Source organism: Prionailurus viverrinus, chromosome C1 (assembly GCF_022837055.1).
Source record: "Prionailurus viverrinus isolate Anna chromosome C1, UM_Priviv_1.0, whole genome shotgun sequence".
Taxonomy (NCBI): Eukaryota; Metazoa; Chordata; class Mammalia; order Carnivora; family Felidae; genus Prionailurus; species Prionailurus viverrinus.
Genome location: NC_062568.1, coordinates 166,903,477 through 166,922,131, shown reverse-complemented (window position 1 = coordinate 166,922,131; position 18,655 = coordinate 166,903,477). Strand labels below are relative to the sequence as shown.

At 36.5% G+C, this 18,655-nt stretch overlaps 1 protein-coding gene across 5 annotated transcripts in view; it reads right to left on the bottom strand.

Annotated features, from left to right (window-relative positions):
- Positions 1-539: 539 nt before the first annotated feature.
- The window catches only part of OMA1 (OMA1 zinc metallopeptidase), a 99,606-nt gene continuing 81,490 nt past the window's right edge, over positions 540-18,655 (bottom strand). For all 5 annotated transcript variants that reach the window (XM_047870705.1, XM_047870706.1, XM_047870707.1 and 2 more), the window contains exons 8-9: positions 18,340-18,489; positions 540-994 (exon numbers count right to left, since the gene is read on the bottom strand). In XM_047870705.1, the coding sequence (XP_047726661.1) occupies positions 782-994; positions 18,340-18,489 (363 nt within the window). In that variant the 3' untranslated portion in view covers positions 540-781. The remainder of the gene's footprint in view (positions 995-18,339; positions 18,490-18,655) is intronic.

Here is an 18,655-nt window from a genome sequence, read left to right as displayed (position 1 = left end):
TGGGTGGCACCTTCTCCCACACCCTTAGTGGTACCCTCAATGAGAACAGGGTGGTTGCCTTCTCTGAGAACCCCCAAGACTCCCAAATTGTAATGTCGTGAAGGAGCCAAGATGACACAACTTTGTTAGGACTTCACAACATTAGCAGCACACTGGGTCTGCAAGAAATGACCCTACCTCCTTGTTGTGTTTCTCATTGTCACTTGGACCACAAAGAGCACTCCTTTTGCCTCCTATGAAAACAGCTTCTTCAGCTTCTGCCTAGACAGTCCTTTTTCCCCTCGGAGTCCATAAGAGAAGACCAGTAAGTTCTCTATCCCAAGGTCCCCTGTTCCACATAATCCTATCCAAGTGCAAATCAACTTCTGTAAACAGTGCTTCAGACTGATGGTCAGTTTCCCAGTTCACCATAACCACCCAGACTTTGAGCTCCAGTTTAGGTTCAGGTGGAACTCTCTCTACAACAAGAATTACTGCACATTCTGACTTCTCATCCACTAGAGGTCTGCCTCCAAATCAAAACCAAGTATGAGACAGAGTAAAACATAATACAAATTTATTCTGTGACATTTTCTTCATTGAATATATTTTAAAATAGATTAAAATACATCAATATTTCATGAAAATACCTAGTAGAAGAAGTTAGATAATACCTGTAATATACATGATTTGACCCTGAATATACAATTTTTGTATTTCAAACATCATTTTTTTAAAAGGAACATAAAAATGGTAAGAATTGCTGCATTCTTCATATATCCCATGTCTCATAAATTTTAATTCAACTGCCAGTTCTTTTCTCAACTATATATGTTAAGGGTATTTGCTTCTGATTTTGAATGGTAGGAGTATCCATTTTCTGTTTCTTAGCAGTGATATTTAGGTCTTCTTTTTCCGATTCTTCAAGAAAATGCTTCATGCTGAGTTTGAACAGTAATCGAGGGTCTGGTCCAGAAAGTGGTGGGCAATTACATATCTCTCTAATTTTAAGGGCCTACAAATGAAGAATACAATACTCTGTGTATATATGTGTGTGTATATATATATATACATATATATATACACACTATATATATATATATATACATATATATACATATATATATACACACACATATATAAATTTATATATACATATAAATATATACATAAATTATTCCAGTAATTCCTACTATGCTCTATGCAAAACAGTGAAATATAAGAATACATTCTATATTTTTGGAATAAAAAGTATCTTAACTACAACATGTGATAGAGGACCATAGAGGCATTCCTGGTAAATAGTTACATTTTTATTATTTGTTTATACAATAATATATTTGAAAAAAATATCTGCAGTGACTGTCTGATGTCCTATTAGGGGTAAATGAGAGGTATCTCTATGATTTCAGTCACACTAGAGCTGACTGTGAGAACACCATTCAGATTTAAAAAGATCTGAAGACTCCAAGACTTTCTCAAGGAAAGGAAAACAAGAGGATATAGAAATATGAACATATTGAAGAAAGATACATGTAACTAGGACAGTCTGAGGGAGCATTGATGCTAATAACCTACAAGATTAAGCATATCAAAATCATGACAATTTTTAATTCCCGGAAAAACAAAATGCTACAGGAAAAGTGATCACAGAATGATGACATGGTTCAGCTGTGACTGGTGTTTACAGTTTTAAAAACAATGAATCTTGATCTACCCCAAATCACAAACAAACAGCTGGAAGAGGGAGAGCTGGATACATGTGGGTGCATGCACAGGTGTATCAGTGATAAGGGAGCCCTTCGTTCTCATCCTCTGCGGGGAAAAGTAAATTGGAAATGCTTAAAACTGGAAAGTTAGGAAGTAGCAATATGACTATGTGATGGTAGACGTGGTGGGAAATACCAAAAGAATTATTTAAGAGCTGGAAATGGTTACCCTTAAAACTGAGGGCAGGTAGGGGGATTGGAGCTTTAAATAACTAGACTTGAAGATCTATGTGATTCTTTACAGTGGTTTCATAAAGGACTTTAAGACATAAAAACTAAAATAGTGAATTAAAAAAAATTTTTTTTAATGTTTATTTTTTGAGAGAGAGAGAGAGAGAGAGAGAACACGAGCAGGGGAGGGGCAGAGAGAGAGGGAGACACAGAATCCGAAGCAGGCTCCAGGCTCTGAGCTGTCAGCACAGAGTCCGACACCAGGCTCAAACCCATGAGCCGTGAGATAATGACCTGAACAGAAGTCGGGCGCTTAACCGACTAAGCCACCCAGGTGCCCCTAAAATAGTGAATTTTTAAAGCAAAAACATTTTATATCTAATGGGGGTTAAAAGAAAGATATTTAGGGGAAGGAGCTAGTTTAGTTTCTTATTACTTATAACTTTAATTTTTTTTCATGTTTATTTATTTTTGAGAGAAAGAGAGACACAGCGTGAGCAGGGGCTGGAGGTGCAGAGAGAAAGAGAGAGAGACACACACAGAATCCAAAGCAGGTTCCATGCTCTGAGCTGTCAGCACAGAGCCCGATGTGGGGCTCGAACCCAGGAACCAAGAGATCATGACCTGAGTTGAAGTCAGACACTTAACCAATTGAGCCACCCAGGCACCCCACTTTTAACTTTTTTATAGTGATGGATGTTAAGGGATCTAAGTAAAGCTGGGAAGGAAACAATCAATGTTTGTGGGGATAGTAAAATTTTAGAAAGATTAGCCTACCAAGGTCTCACTGTTAAATATTGATGGGGACAGAGAGGAGGAGGGGTAGCTGGGGAGAAGACCTGAAGGCTGAAGGACAAGAGGGAAGAGGTACGTGGGTACCTGGAAAAAGAGCATTCCAAGTACCAGCAGCAGGGATGCAAGGACCAGAGATGGGAGTGTGCCTGGACTGTTCTAGAACAGTGAGGAAGCTAGCACAGCTGGAGCAGAGCAGGGCATGGGCAAGAGCAGATTATGTAGGCTCTCATAGGTCATAGGGTTTTAGGTTTTACTATGAGTGGGGCTGCCTCTGCTATTTGTGGGGTCCATGGCAAGAATATAAACACTCAGATACCATATGTTTAAATATCTAAAAGCAGTAAGTCAAGCTAATAAACTACTGTAGAAAACATGTTCTATTCTCCCACTTTGAGAAATACACATTCAAAATGACCCTGAAGGCAGGTACAAAACTAGAATTCTTGAATTTTGGAATGTGTAAGGTTGCAGGGAACCTACCCACTTCCTGTCACTGGTCTGCTGTCCACTCCCTTCTCCTATCCCTGGCTTCCTGGGCACTATGAGGAGCTTTGTGTGCATGTGTCCAAGGGAAGAGATCCACACAGGCCCAGAAGCAGGCTCAAAAGTGTTTGGGCAAGGAATTCCATTATCCCAAATACCCACAGTGCCACATGGTAGGGGCCATAGGTTCTTAGATGGGAATATTCCTTTAAGTTCCAAAGGAGAGAAGGGCATGCAACCAGAGGAAAACCAGAAAAAGGTCTTCTAAATGGGTAATGCCAGGGCAGGAGCTTAGATCTAGGAACACTTCTGATTCTGAAGAAGGCTATGGTTTACCAAAATTAAAGAGGAAAAAGCACTGAAGTGAAATTCTGTGGTGACAGGGGCCTCGTCTGAATTTTCTTTGTATCTCATAATCATCTACTGAGCATTAAAAAAATGTTCATTAAACTTAACTGAAAAATCAAGAAAACGTTTCACAACTATAGCACTGAAATAAACAGAAAGTCAGACCCTCAGCAAAATGGTGACCTACTGCCCAAACCAGAACACCTTTGAGGTAAGATGCTATTAAAACTCAACTGAGACATCAGGCACAAACTGAGCCTGCCCTGGCAAAATGGGGACACACAGTCCACTCTTGCTTTAACTCCTTTACAGCCATGCTGATGTCTTTTTCCAAGTGAGAAGCCGCTATGTTATGGTTGCTACATCACATGCCTGAGACCTTCACTGGTGTCAGTAAAGGGGCAAGTATGGAGCCTAGCAAGTAACAGCTGGTAAAGCTGAGTTTAGCAATGAGAGATGCAAAGCAGCAAAGGGAAAAGCAGAATGCCATCTAATCTTTTATATTCGGTAAAAGCTTTTCTCTCTCCCCTAAGTCCTTTTATTCAGTATTTTTACATAGTTCTAAATGGCCAATAGGTACACATCAGTCAGGATACATAGTCATGATCCCTGCCCTCACACAATTTACTTTGCATTTCCCCATCACTGGGCATTTGAATTGTTTCCACAGTTTCATTTTGTTTTACTTGGCTTTAATAAATGACCCTATGAAAATCTTTGCTTAAAAAAATGTTATAACTTCCATTTGGGTTTACTTGAAGTATACCTGCCAAAAGAATGATGTGAACAGAGTATACTTTTAGTTTATACAGGACCAGACTGCTTTCTATCAGAAAGGCTTTACCAACTTATAATGTCTTCAGCATACAGGCCTATTATCTAAGTTATTCACAATCAGTATAACATAAGATTTCATGATTTTTAACTAGATAATAACCATATAATTCCAAAATTAGAAACCTTAGAAATCATCAGCTGCAGTTTACAGATTGAGGAAATTTAAGCCCCAAAGAGGTTAAGTGACTGGCAGGGAACAAAAAATTGCTTGGCAAATGTTTATAGCAGCTTTATTCATAATTGGCAAACCTTGGAGCAGCCAAATGCCCTTCAGTAGGTGAATGGATAAGTAATCTGTGTTACATCCAGACAGCGGAATATTATTAAGCACTAAGAAGAAATGATCTATCAAGCCATGAGAACACATGAAGGAACGTTAAATGCATATTAAGTGAAAAAAAAAATCTATCTAAAAAGGCTACATAGCATATGATTCTGACTATATACATAACATTTTGGAAAAGGCAAACAATGAAGACACTAAAAAGATCCACGGTTGCTAGGGCTGAGCAAGGAGAGAAGGACGAATTGGCAAAATATTTGTGGGGCAACGAAACTACTCTATGTCATACTGTACTGGTGAATACAAGTCACTATACATTTGTCAAAACCCACAGAATGTACACTAAGAGTGAACCCTAATATAAAGTATGGACTCTGGGTCATAAAGATGGGTCAGTGTAGGTTCACCTTCTGTAATAAATGTACCACTCTGGCACAGGACTTTGATAGTGGGGGAGACTGAGCAAAGGCAAGGGGTATATGGGGAATCTCTCCTGTACCTTCCATGAAATTTTGTTGTGAACCTAAAACTGCTCTTAAAAATAGTCTAATTTAAAAAAAAATTTTGGGAAGAGGCACAAAAGAAGACTTAGGAAAAAAAAAGGGATGAGAATCTACTTCTGTTGTTTTGTTTTTAATCCTCTTACACTACATGCTTTCGTACTAAATTTTTTGCACCACATTGTTTCTTGAGTAAATCTTTTACTGAATAAACGTACTTTTGAGATGTCTGACCTACGTTTAATTGCTAGAAAAACTATATATTCTTCATAAAGGTATTCTATGAATATTTCTACATGTGTGAATCCTCTCCTCCAACTATCGATCAAGCAAAATCCTATTAGACCATAGACATTTCTATCAAATCTTCATCTATTTTGCACAGCAAGATTTTATCACATATGTTGGTAAAATATTTTTATTTTATACTGTCCTTTCCACGTTTATTTATTACATTTCAGGGTGTCAACATCTTTTATTTTTATAAATTCAAACTATCTTATTAAATATAGCTTCATCTCCTTAAAAGTCAGCAATATTTTCCCACAATACAACAAGAATATGCCTTTCTGTTGCCTTTACTTCATTTTCTGCATTTAACTGTATGTACTCTACATAACACGTACTTAATAAATACATGGTGGATTTTAAACAAACACCTATAAAACACAAGCTATGAATAAATCATTATAATAAATGTCATAGGGAAAACACTCTTTAAGAATCGAGAGTCTAAGAGAAAGCAGGAATGTATTCTAATAACAAAAATATACACTTCTAAGAATCCCAAGGAAGATTTGGAGTTAAATATGGAATTAGCCAACCTAAGGATTCCCACTAGACATGAAAGAAACTAACATATACTGTTCATTTTCTATGTGCCTTGTCCTGTACCAGGTATTTTACTTATCTAAATTGGCGTTATGATATGAACCACTTTTAATATTTATTTTTGAGGGAGAGACACAGAGTGTGAGCAGGGGAGGAGCAGAGAGAGAGGGAGACACAGAATCTGAAGCAGGCTCCAGGTCCCGAGCTGTCAGCACAGAGCCCGACACAGGGCTCGAACTCACAAACCATGAGATCATGACCTGAGCCGAAGTCGGACGCTCAACTGACTGTGCCACCCAGGCACCCCTGATATGAACCACTTTTAAAATCTTGGGCCCGATGTAGAGTATTTGTCATTGAAATGTCTTAAAAGAGAGAGAGGCAAGGAAAGAGGGGAAAAGGCAGGACCTTACGACACAAATACTTAAGTATGTACATAAAACAGGAGATATTATCACAATTTTACAGATGAAGAACCTGAAGGTTAGATTAGGTAACTTCTGCAAAGTTAGGTGGGTGGTAGATCCGAATTAAAACCCAAAGCTCCCAAGACCGCTGCTATTTTTATTGTACTTCCCTTAAGCATCCTTTTCCCATTATCAACTATTAGTTTGCTACATGCTAAATTTCCATGAGGGAATGTAACTGCTACTCAACTGTACTGCCCAATTTTTCTATTTTTAACCCAGTATTATTTAGCCTATCTTTCCTATTATGACCTAGCATGCTATCATTTAACAAATATTCATTAAGCATCTCAGGGACTGTCACAGGCTCTATGGATACAACAGCGAACAAGGGCCTTAGGTTGTAGGGGAGGAGACAAGACAATAAACAAGTAAACAAGATCACTTTCATTGTGTACATGAAGAAACAAAACCGTGAACTTTCTTAGAGAGCAGCTGCATGGAAGAAGGGCTATTTGAGATGGGGGGAATCGAACAAAGTCTCCCAGGGGAGATGACGTTTGTGTAAAGAAAGAGCTGAGGGAAGAATATTTCAGGCAAGAAGATTGAGTAGAGAAGCTGTGAGGAGGAAACAAGCGCAGTGTGTAATCACTGCAATCAAGGAAAACCTGGGGGAGAGGGACACATGAAAACACTGGAGAAGGAAGCAGTGGCCCAATCACCTGACTCAAAGACTAAGGAATTTGGATTTTCATTCTAAATTCAAGAGATGTCATTGAAAGGTTTTATGCAGGGAAATGACATTGAAAAGACCTTTCTGGCTGCTATACTGAAAACAGGCTGTCGGGGTTGAGGTGAAAATGGAGCAGGAGGATTAAACATGAGCTGGCTGCAGTGAATTGGGGGAGCGGGGGATGCTGGTGACTTTACTAGGGCGGTAGCAGCAGGGATGGAAAAGGCGAAGTCACAGGATCTTCTTGTGGGAGGACACAGAGAAAGAGGAAAGAGAGGGATCAAAAAGGATTCCTGAATTCTCTCCTGTGTTCACAGCATTGCTTTCATATGCTACCCACGTATCTGAGGATAATTTGCTTGCTCCGAGGAAATAATTATTGTTACTTGGCACTGTATTGTTTGTTGGTTCATGCCCAGTCCATAAATTCTTTTAAAGGTATTTTTTTTAAATCAATTTGTGAAAACAAAATGTTCATAAAATGAATAATTAACAATGTCCCTTTTTTGAAGCTAGAGTTAATTATTTGTTGAATAACAGTTCTTCAAACTTTCAAAAAATTCTTCAAAGTAAATCCCCACCAGGCCTAGCTAGGTGCTCTTTTCTTTGCTAATTTGTTATGACTATGGATTTCTAATACAGTCGTTTTTATTTATTTGATTTAATTATACCTTACCTCTTTCCCTGAGAATTAATTTGAGGGGGTACATTCTCGTCACAATTTCTACTTCTAGATGTACCCACATAGGCAGTTCTCTCTCTTACACATACACTTATGCATGCACACATTTTAATTACTTCTGATCTTGACCTGAGCCATTAATTAACACCATCTACCTAAAAATAACATGTTCTCAAGTATTTTGGTTTTCCTGCATTTTAATTATTGTAGCTTTTCTACTGATCCTATTTATATTTTACTCTTTGTCTGTCTGATTCAATAATTTCCACTTTGACACAATTTCTAAAACAATTAACTATTAAAATTTTGTTTATTTCTACTTAATTTTATTTTCCCTGTCTGGGGCACACTGTATTTCTCAATTTCCTTTCTCTTTTTCTCTATTACTAATACAGACATTTAAATTGATAATTTTTTGACATATATGTTTGACACTCAATCCATGAAAATATAACTACAACCACTACAAAATTTTTTTATTTTAAGGCATGTTCTCTCTGTTTATGGATTTCTTTATTGTCCTACATATACAACAATTTTAATTTTCACGTATTTGCCCATATTTTAATTTTTGTTATATTAATTTTAATGTACTATGTTCTGATAATTTGAACCACATTTTTATATTAAGTATACACGTTTCTGCCCAAGTTAACGACTAATATTTTTATGAAAGTTTTGTATTTTATGTATTTGTATTTTATGAAAAAATACATCTTTTTCCTAGCATTTCGTTTTTTTTTTTTAATTTTTTTTTTTCAACGTTTATTTATTTTTGGGACAGAGAGAGACAGAGCCTGAACGGGGGAGGGGCAGAGAGAGAGGGAGACACAGAATGGGAAACAGGCTCCAGGCTCCGAGCCATCAGCCCAGAGCCTGACGCGGGGCTCAAACTCACGGACCGCGAGATCGTGACCTGGCTGAAGTCGGACGCTCAACCGACTGCGCCACCCAGGCGCCCCACCTAGCATTTCGTTTTTTATGTCAGTTGAATCTTATTTTTCATATTTTCAACTCAATTCTTTGTTAATTCCTTACTTGATCTGTAGTTTTCTAAGAATAGTAGGGTGGAAGCTATAATCACAGTCATATATAAACAAACTAAACTCATACTCTATCTAATTCTTGATCGTCAGTAGATTCTGGAAAGAGAACTGCTGCTGAATACTTCGTGGCATATTGTTTTATGTGTTCCATGTATTAAAGTTTCTTCTATTTCAAAAGAAAGAAAAGCTGGTTTGGCTAGATAGCACACTCGAGTGTATTACCTCCATTGTTCGTTGTTTTATCTCTTTTCCCCTAAACTCTTATACTTCTCCAAAGTCTAAAAGGAAAAATTTAAAGTCATTCTTACTCATATGTGTCTTTAAATTTTCTCTTTATATATGGCAGCTTGTAAAATCCTGTCTTTGCAATGAAGATTAAACACTTGATAGATTTATATACTTAGGCAACATCATTTCAGGGTTTCTCAGCCATAATGCTTTGGGATTCTTCTAAAAGCCCACTCTGAGAAGTGTTATCTAAATCAAACATGTGATACAGAAATCACAGTCAAAGAAACTAAGGCGTAAGTGAAGGTTCTGGACTTTACCACTGTTATACGCAGACCGACTTGTGTCTTTTCAGTATTCTTCCATTTTTCAGATATTTTTTTTAGATGTGGGTCTTTTAGTTTGGTTGTGCTATGTTCCTTTATCTCCAGCATCAATAAGTCTTTGCTCTGGGGCATCAATTCTGCTCTTCCCAGCCTCCACTGAAACTTTTAGAGCTTGTCTGCTGTATTCACAAGTTTAGCAATTTTCTGGAATGGATGTATCTTACGTTTGTAAAATCATTCTTTCTTCTTCTGTCACTTTCAATGTAGTTAGATCAGCCTTCTCATGCCAGCTTCAGGGGGCACCTAGCCTGTCTTCTCCAATGCAGTAAAGCTTTTAAATTATACCTGAGACTTGGGGTTTTTGTTTTTTGTTCTTTTCAGATTTTTCTACTCTTTGAAGTTTATCCTACTGGAAGAAAATGGGCATTTCATGGGCATTTCAGAGGCTTTTTGTGATTGTTATTTTAGATTTAGTTTAGATGAGGGTCCTTTTGGTGTTATTAGTTAAGGGCACTCAGACGCTAAATGTCTTTTAAATACAATTACCTATGATCATCTTTCTTTCCAACTATTATGTACTCATCATCATTGTGATGTTTTAAAAACCTCTCTTAACTACCTCTTAAATCTACTCTTCATGGGAGAAAAATGTGGCTGCAACATCTTTTATTCCGTTAGATTTGATTTGGTTGGTCTGAGCTCCTTCTTCATTGTTCTATATAGATTCCTCCTGAAGACGCACATACAGGTAAGCCTTTTAAGACAGAGGACAATGATAGTCCCCTCAATCAAGAAACTTCTCAGGTTGATGAAAACCTGGCTACAGAGTCCTAAAAGCATTACCCCACAATCACGTGCTGGCCATACGAGAGAAAACCATGTTGACAAAGGAAGGGTCAGGCCACCACCATTCAAATCCCTGATCAAATGTGTCAACACTAATGTGGAGCAGCCAGATTAAGGGAATCCTAATATGAAAAGCATAGCTTCACTGCCTATAAAATATTCTTGTCAAAACTTAACTTCTGTCTATAGGTATATAGACAAACAAGTGTTAAAAAAAAGAACGAATAGGCCCAAAATAGAGTCACCTCTGATAAGCCCCACATCATCAAACCAAGACTTTAACTACTAATCTAACTGCAGTTTCAACCTCTTCCAGAAATAGAATTTTAAACCAGTAAATCTGGATTTTCCTGGTCAGCACTTAGTGAGGTAATCTGCCAGACAGTCCCCTTCTGTCCCCCAAAGAAGGATGAGGTAACCCCTCTTTCCCTGTGCCCTTCTGCCTACAGAAGTCGCTATTTCATTCAGCTCTTTGGAGCTCCTTTCCATTGCTAGATGGGATACTGCCCAATTCATTAATCACTGAATAAAGCTAATTTAATCTTTAAATTTACTCAGCTGAATTTTGTTTTTCAGCACAAGTTAGGTTAGACAATCTCACCAAAAAAACCAAAACAATCAATAAATATAGACTGTGGGGCTAGATTTGTTGAGCAAGTCAATGGCATGTTTAAAAACAAACAAAAACGGGGTACCTGGGTGGCTCAGTCAGTTAAAGGTCTAAATTCAGCTTAGGTCATGATCTCACGGTCCATGAGTTCAAGCCCCATGTCAGGTTCTGTGCTGACAGCTCAGAGTCTGAAGCTTGCTTCAAATTCTGTGTCCCATCTCTCTCTGCCCCTCCCCACTCACACTCTGTCTCTCTCTCTCTCAAGAATAAGCAGTAAAAAAATTTTTAAAAAGAGAGAGAGAGAGAAAATAAATACAACAAGGATGATGGCTATGTGACTACTTAAAAATAACAAATCCTTCCATGTATATATAAGCCTGACAGGATGATTTGATTTATTATCTTTACTTGAAAGACAAACGGATGACAACAGAAAATAAAAACCGAAAAAAATGTGAAAGACTTGGAAATGGGCAAAAAAGATCATTCGGGGTATCCTCTCCAGTGCATCCTTCAGCGTCACCTCTACCTTTCATGGTCCTAGAGTTGTTTTACAACTCTGTAAGTAGTAGAAAACTATTAACAATGCAAATACTTATCCACAGAAATGTAAGTGAACCATCTGGTGGAATGCAATTGATTATTGCCTCATAACAGATCAATTTTGCATTTATTTGTAAAGTCATTTCAGCATTCCTACTTGTCTATATTCTTATGGTTCTTAAATTCTCCTGTAAGCTCCCTGTAACCTATTACTGGCTCTTTCAGTAATAGTAAGTTAAAGAAAATCTCAGATATTGTTCATCTTATATTTGCGTAAGTCATGATTTTACCTTAAAAATTTTTTTTCCCTCTAATTCATTTTCTTTCATAAACTGCAATGAAAATTGGAGTCGGATTAGTTTTTTAAGGGGTCTAAAAATTAATTATAAACAACTAAAATTTTAATAAATACAAACAATTAAATTTAAGGCCAACTTGGCACAGGTCAATTTTCTTCTAGAAAGATAAGAAAAAGTTTTCAAATAAATTTATAATCAAACACTCCTGACGTGAGAATGATATATTATGAAATGGCTGTATTTTATTCCCAGTAACAACTGAAGTATTTATGCAATTGCTAGTGCACATCAGGATTCTTCTGGGCTCTATATATCAAGGAAAACAGTTATCAATTACTCACTCATAAAAAATAAAACTATAATAATTAGGTTTTAAAGAAAGAAAAAAAACAGGAGAAAAAAACTATTGGCCACAGAAGCTTTATAATTAGGTTAAAAGCTTCCTTTGAAAGTAGAAACCAAGTCATTTCAAGAGGAAAAAAAAATCACCTCCAATTTTTTAATGTTTTCTAAAGATATCATACTTTTCTTTCCTCTAAAAGCATTTTTTTTTTCTAATAGCCCATTCACTTCAGCCTCAAGTAGATACACATCACATGCACCATAATGTTTTTTTAAGGTTTTAGACAATGTTACTGTCAGGCTTCCTGGCTTTATATGATTCAGAGGCCAATTCAATTACAGCAGCTGCTATGATATTTGCCTTTTCCTCCACACTCTCCACGTCAGACAAAATGAAATTCTGTAAGGTGAACAGTGTACGCTTGTGTACACTGGCCAATAACGACATTTCACTTCAGTGTTAAACACCCGTATTTCCTAACTCGTGAGATGTGTAATATTAACGATTTATGCATTTACTTTGTCCAATTATAAATGCATAAGAGAGATTTACAGGAGTTCAACTCCCAGCTTCCTGAAAGTTTAAAGAATTCAAGATAAAATGAGATTAAAATGAATGCATTTATAGCCTGCTAGTAGCTATAAAAACTGAATGTGGTAAATTTGAACATCAAGATTTAAAAAACAGTTTAAAAATAAGGCTGACATTGAAAGCTCTAAGAAACATTAAGAAATAAATCTTATTCAAAATTATTATGATAATATAACCCCAAACAACAATAAGGCCATTGAAATGTTTTTCCTTTATATTCTGTCATTCTCCACCTCTTCCCCCTAACCAAGAAAAGGATGGCAGAGAGTAAGATGGTGAGAGAAACAGAAAATAAAAAATTCAGTCTAAATGCTTTTGGTTATAAAACAAATCTTACAGGTAAATTTCTACCCTGGGTTATCTTACAATTTCCCTTATTCACATCTATTCATCCATATTTTATAACAGTCTTTATAGGAAGAAAGTTAAATAACGTTATCTCTTTCAAGGACAACTTATGTTATACATAAATTTAAAATCTGAACAGTGTAAGTAGAATTTTAAAACTGTCATACCACTAAACATCAACAGGTTGATGTAACATCTGTTCTTCAATTTTTCACCCAAGTTGTTATGGTAACCAAAATACGTGGAGTATTTGTTTCCTAAATTTAACTGATTATTTCAAGTAAATAAAATTATAGCATATCAGCTTATTAACTACAAATATTATTAATACTATAACCCTATACTTATCCTTTTTAAATGCTAGTGAATTATATTTAATAGGCATTTCTACATGCTTTATACACATTAAAAGAATAGCAAGGGTATATATTTTTTCTAACTTGGGGGCATTTTCTTGATTTAAAAGCAAAACAACAACAAATAACTAGTCTATTTTCTAAACAATATACTAAAGTACTTCAAAATTATACGATTTTAGTGCTTTGTAGGAGCTATAGATCACATTCTTTCCAAACATAAGTCAATCCTATTACTCTTCTAGTCCCCTGCTCAAAATTCTCCACTGGAGGCCCATCTGTGAGCAAAATCCAAAGTCCTTACATTGACTACAAATCCCACGTTCTCCCTTGCTTCCCCATCCAGCCACACTGGTTTCCCTGTAGTCTCTCATATACACCAGGCTCACTCCTGCCGTAGGACCTTGTAGTACTTACTATTTCTTCTGCCTGGAAAGCTGTTGTCCTAGGAAGCCACATGGCTCATTCTTTCATTTATTTCAATTCTTCATTCAAATACCATCTTCTCAGTGAAACCTTCTCAGACTGGCCCCATTTCAAAGAGCTATTCCAACACCTCTACCACCTGTGCTCACACGTTATCTATCTGCTATGGACTGAATTGTTCCCCCTGTCCCAAATTCTTACGTTGAACCCCTGCCCTCTAATGTTATGACAGTATTTAGAGATGGGGTTTTGGGAGGTAATTAAGTTTAGATGAGGTCATGAACGGGGAGCCCTCATGAAGGGATTAACATGCCCTTACAAGAAAAGAAAGAGACATCAACACGCTATCTCCCCCCATGTAAGGACACAATGTTCTAGAAGGCAGCCATCTGCAAACCAGAAAGACCTTACCAGAAACTGAATCTGCAAGAAAATTATTGGATTTCTGGCCTTCAGAATTATGAAAAAATTAATTGCTGTTGCTTAAGCCAGAACCTTGATCTTGGTCTTCTAGCCTTCAGAACTGTGAAGAAATTAATTTCTGTTGCTTAAGCCACCCAATCTCTGGTTGTGGCAGCCCAAGCTAATACATTGTTCTTCTTGTATTTTCCTCATCAACAGTCATTACTAATATGCAATGTATCAGTAATTTATTCTGTACATTACTAATTAATGCTATTTACTGTCTCCCTTTACTGCATACATAATAAGCTTCATTAGGGCAAGGTTTTTTGTCTATTATGTTCATAACATCTATGGTCTGACATAACATGTAATCAATAAATATTTGTTGAATGCACAAAATACAGATTTTAAAATAAATGTTGATATGCTATGGTAGAAAATAATACATTTCTTTGATGATATTCAAGGAATCCAATAAGAAATATATAATCTTTAATAAGCTAAATTTTTTTAGAAAATAAAAATTATCAAAATTTGGGTTCTCACAGAACCAAATCATTTACTTTCCTGATTTTCCTGATCTTTTCTCCTCTTATAAATCTGATTTACCAGAAGCTCAATCTTTATCCTACTAATTAAATAGAGAAACTACCTTATACAGTTAAATCTGTCTAGCATCTTTTTCTCTGCTTACTTCCTAAGTGAACTCATCCATTCTGCTTCAACTATAACATTTTCAAGTAGCTCTGAAATCCTCATCTCTTGCCTAGATTTCTTTGTCCTATGGCGCGGTATTCCCAACTATCTTTGAGATGTGTATCACTTCAGGATTACTGTCAGCAATGTCAAAGACAGAAGCTTTAGATAGAATATAACACTGCACTCACTTAAGTAAAAAACAAAACAAAACAAAAAAACAACAAAAAACCAAAAACCAATGACAACAAAAAGTAGTCTTTATTAGTAGTAGTCTATAGATTCACATAATTCTATATACTGCCTGAGGAACTGCTTTCTTTCATTACAGAAATTAGACTTACAATGTTAGGGAATTCCAATCTCTGAATTATGACTATGTATTCTAATTAACAATATACTCTTGTACTATCAGTTTCACTTCAACCACTGAATTATTCCCAATATTGTAGTAGAGTTTTATTACTTTCAAATTGAATTTAATCACTTGGGGGGAAAATATAAGAAATTATATGAGGTTTTCAAATTAAGTTTCTAAACTAGGATAGTTTATTTTTAGAAGAAAAAAATCTCCCAGTGTTTTTCATCATTGGTTGCCAAATAACATTTGCTTCTCCAATCACTTTTCCTCATACTTACTAATCAATTCATTATTATTTTAAAGACTTCTCTAACGCATATTTCTTACAGACTTTAGGACAGGCTTCAGATGAAAGTTGGCTAGAAGTCATTATTCACTTTACGCAAACCATATACTTTTAGAATTTCACTGAGCAAATATGCAAAGAAAAGAAATTCTGAAAGAAAACCATGTGGTTATTATGACTTTAGAGACAGGCTAAACCTCCCAAGGTGGTACAAGGTCCCGGGTCTCAGGGAGGACCAAGAAGATTCTCAGAGCCAGTGACCTTCAGCACTCATAAATTACTAATGAAACACATATGATACCAGTTCTATGTTGCCCTATTTTAAGATGAAGGATTATTATACATTATATCAAGTAAATTTCACTTATGTTTCTTTCTCAAAATTTTTTCCTTCAAATTAGGAGTATAAACGAAGTATATTTAGAAAGGTCTGGCTATCCCCCAGTTCTCATGAAAGGTACAAAGTGTGCCCAAACTGTCAACAGATTCTCTCATTATTCCTTTCAAGATATATCCAAAATCTCACCACTTCTCTTTCTCTCTTCCACCTCCATAACGTCTTACTAGGATTATTGCAAGAGCCTACTAGTCTCTCTGATTCTGCCCTTGCCCCACTACAGTCCACTCTCCACACAGGAGCCCCAGTGATCACTGTAAAACACAGGAGTCAGGTCAACTCTGCTGAAAACCCTCTACTAGCTTTCCCCCATCACTTGACATAAAAGTCAAGTCCTTACAGTGATTTAGATGACCTTCCATCGTCTGTTCCCCTTAAGTTTCAAGCATTCTCCCACCTTTCCTTACTCCATTCAGCCCCAATGTCTTCCTTGCTATTCCATGAACACACCCAACATGCTGTCACTTTAGGTCCTGTGCACTTGCTGCTTCCTCAGCTTAAAAGACTCCCTCCAAATATACATAAGATTGGCTCCCTGGCTTCTTTCCAGGTTCTATTCAGTGAGGCCCTTCTTACACATGAACAGAAACTAGCAGACTTTCTCCACTGCCCAGTCCTCTCTATTACCTTTGACATGCTTTATATTTCCCATCGTGCTTATCACCACTTGACATACCACACGTATGTTTGTTTATTATTTGCATTACCTAAGTAAAATGCTAGCTCCAAGAAAGCAAAGCCTGTTTTGTTTTGTCCTTGCTCATTCCCAGCAATAGAACACAGAATAGGAGATTAGTAATGAGTATCAACAAATACTGATCACATAAATTAATGAATGAATCTTGTGATTGTTTCTTATCTTAACTAGATGCAGGCTACTATTCCTTCAAATTGCATACCACTACATTTCAACTTTTCTTATGAGAGGTCATATTCCCTGTTGTATTAAGAATCAATTTGTTGGGGCGCCTGGGTGGCGCAGTCGGTTAAGCGTCCGACTTCAGCCAGGTCACGATCTCGCGGCCCGTGAGTTCGAGCCCCGCGTCAGGCTCTGGGCTGATGGCTCAGAGCCTGGAGCCTGTTTCCGATTCTGTGTCTCCCTCTCTCTCTGCCCCTCCCCCGTTCATGCTCTGTCTCTCTCTGTCCCAAAAATAAATAAATGTTGAAAAAAAAAAAAAAATTTTTAAAAAAAAAGAATCAATTTGTACTTAGCATGAAAGTATCAAGAACCATATCTTACTTCTATTGTATCCCCTGTACCTACTAGCATCATTTCTTTCTTATAATATGTACTCAATATTTCTTAAGTTGAATTTGAAGTTATACTGAAAGATAGTTTTATAATACACCTGGATCTGTTGTCATCCTTTAGCAAACAGCCCAATACCAATTCTTAAATTCTAAAGAATATTCCGCTTTTACAACCAACCAGCAAATTTAATGCAAGTGAAACAGAAAAGAGATGTAGCCTGGCTTAGAGATGTCTGACATGCATTCTGCACTGATGTGATAACTAAAGAACACATTTTGAATGATGTTAAGTCAAAAGATTTTCAGAAGATAGTAAAAACTACTTGAGGGAAAGCTGCTTCAACTTGATCCATTCAGGAGTTCTACCCAAAAACAAACAAACAGGGGCGCCTGGGTGGCGCAGTCGGTTAAGCGTCCGACTTCAGCCAGGTCATGATCTCGCAGTCCGTGAGTTCGAGCCCCGCGTCAGGCTCAGGACTGATGGCTCAGAGCCTGGAGCCTGTTTCTGATTCTGTGTCTCCCTCTCTCTCTGCCCCTCCCCCGTTCATGCTCTGTCTCTCTCTGTCCCAAAAATAAATAAACGTTGAAAAAAAAATTTTTTTTTAAAAAACAAACAAACAAACAAACAAAAAAACCAAAACACTACACAGCACATACTTTACCTTTATAAACAAATAACTAAAAAGAAACTAATACAAAGAGATTTTTTTTCTAAGAAAACAAATTCTAGCATCAATATCAAGATAACCAACTGACCTAAAAATTTGGTACAAGTCATTAATGGGTATTTTTAACAAGCTTTTTAACAAAGGTTAAATCACCAAGAAGATACTAAATTAGGATCAATATGTTGAAAAAAAATATGCCTTGAGTTTTAGACTTTAGCCAAATCAGTTAAGTTTAAAAGGTATGATACTAAAAAGGTTAAAACATCCACCAACAAGAAAAGTCAACTCTACTCCAATTTATTCCCCAAGACTTGTGGACAAACAGGATTTTACTTTTCAGTCAAGTCTTTTGAAAACTGATAACCCATGATTACAGTAATCAAAATAATTGATAGGCTAGACTAGAACTCTCTTTTTCTAAACATAAGAAGTAACAACATTAAAAATAAGTGATACAGTAAAAATAAAGTCTTGCCTTATACAGTCTTAGCTCACCTGAGGTATGAGTCTATCCAAGTGCTCAGCTCGATTTCCATGAGAAGGGTGTGTGGATAACCATTCTGGCAACTTGGGATGACCCTGGAGGCTATCTGCAAATTCCATCTGCTGCCAAAACACTGAACTGGCTCTGACGTCCACACAAGCCTAGAACAAGAATTAAATGACAGAAAAAAATGAACTTAGTTATGAGAACATTTTTAAAAATTTATCTTTATGTCATTACATTTTAAAGGCATTTTCTACCATTATTTGCACATGATATATCTGATCAAGGACTGGTATCCAAAATATAAAAACTCAACATCCAAAA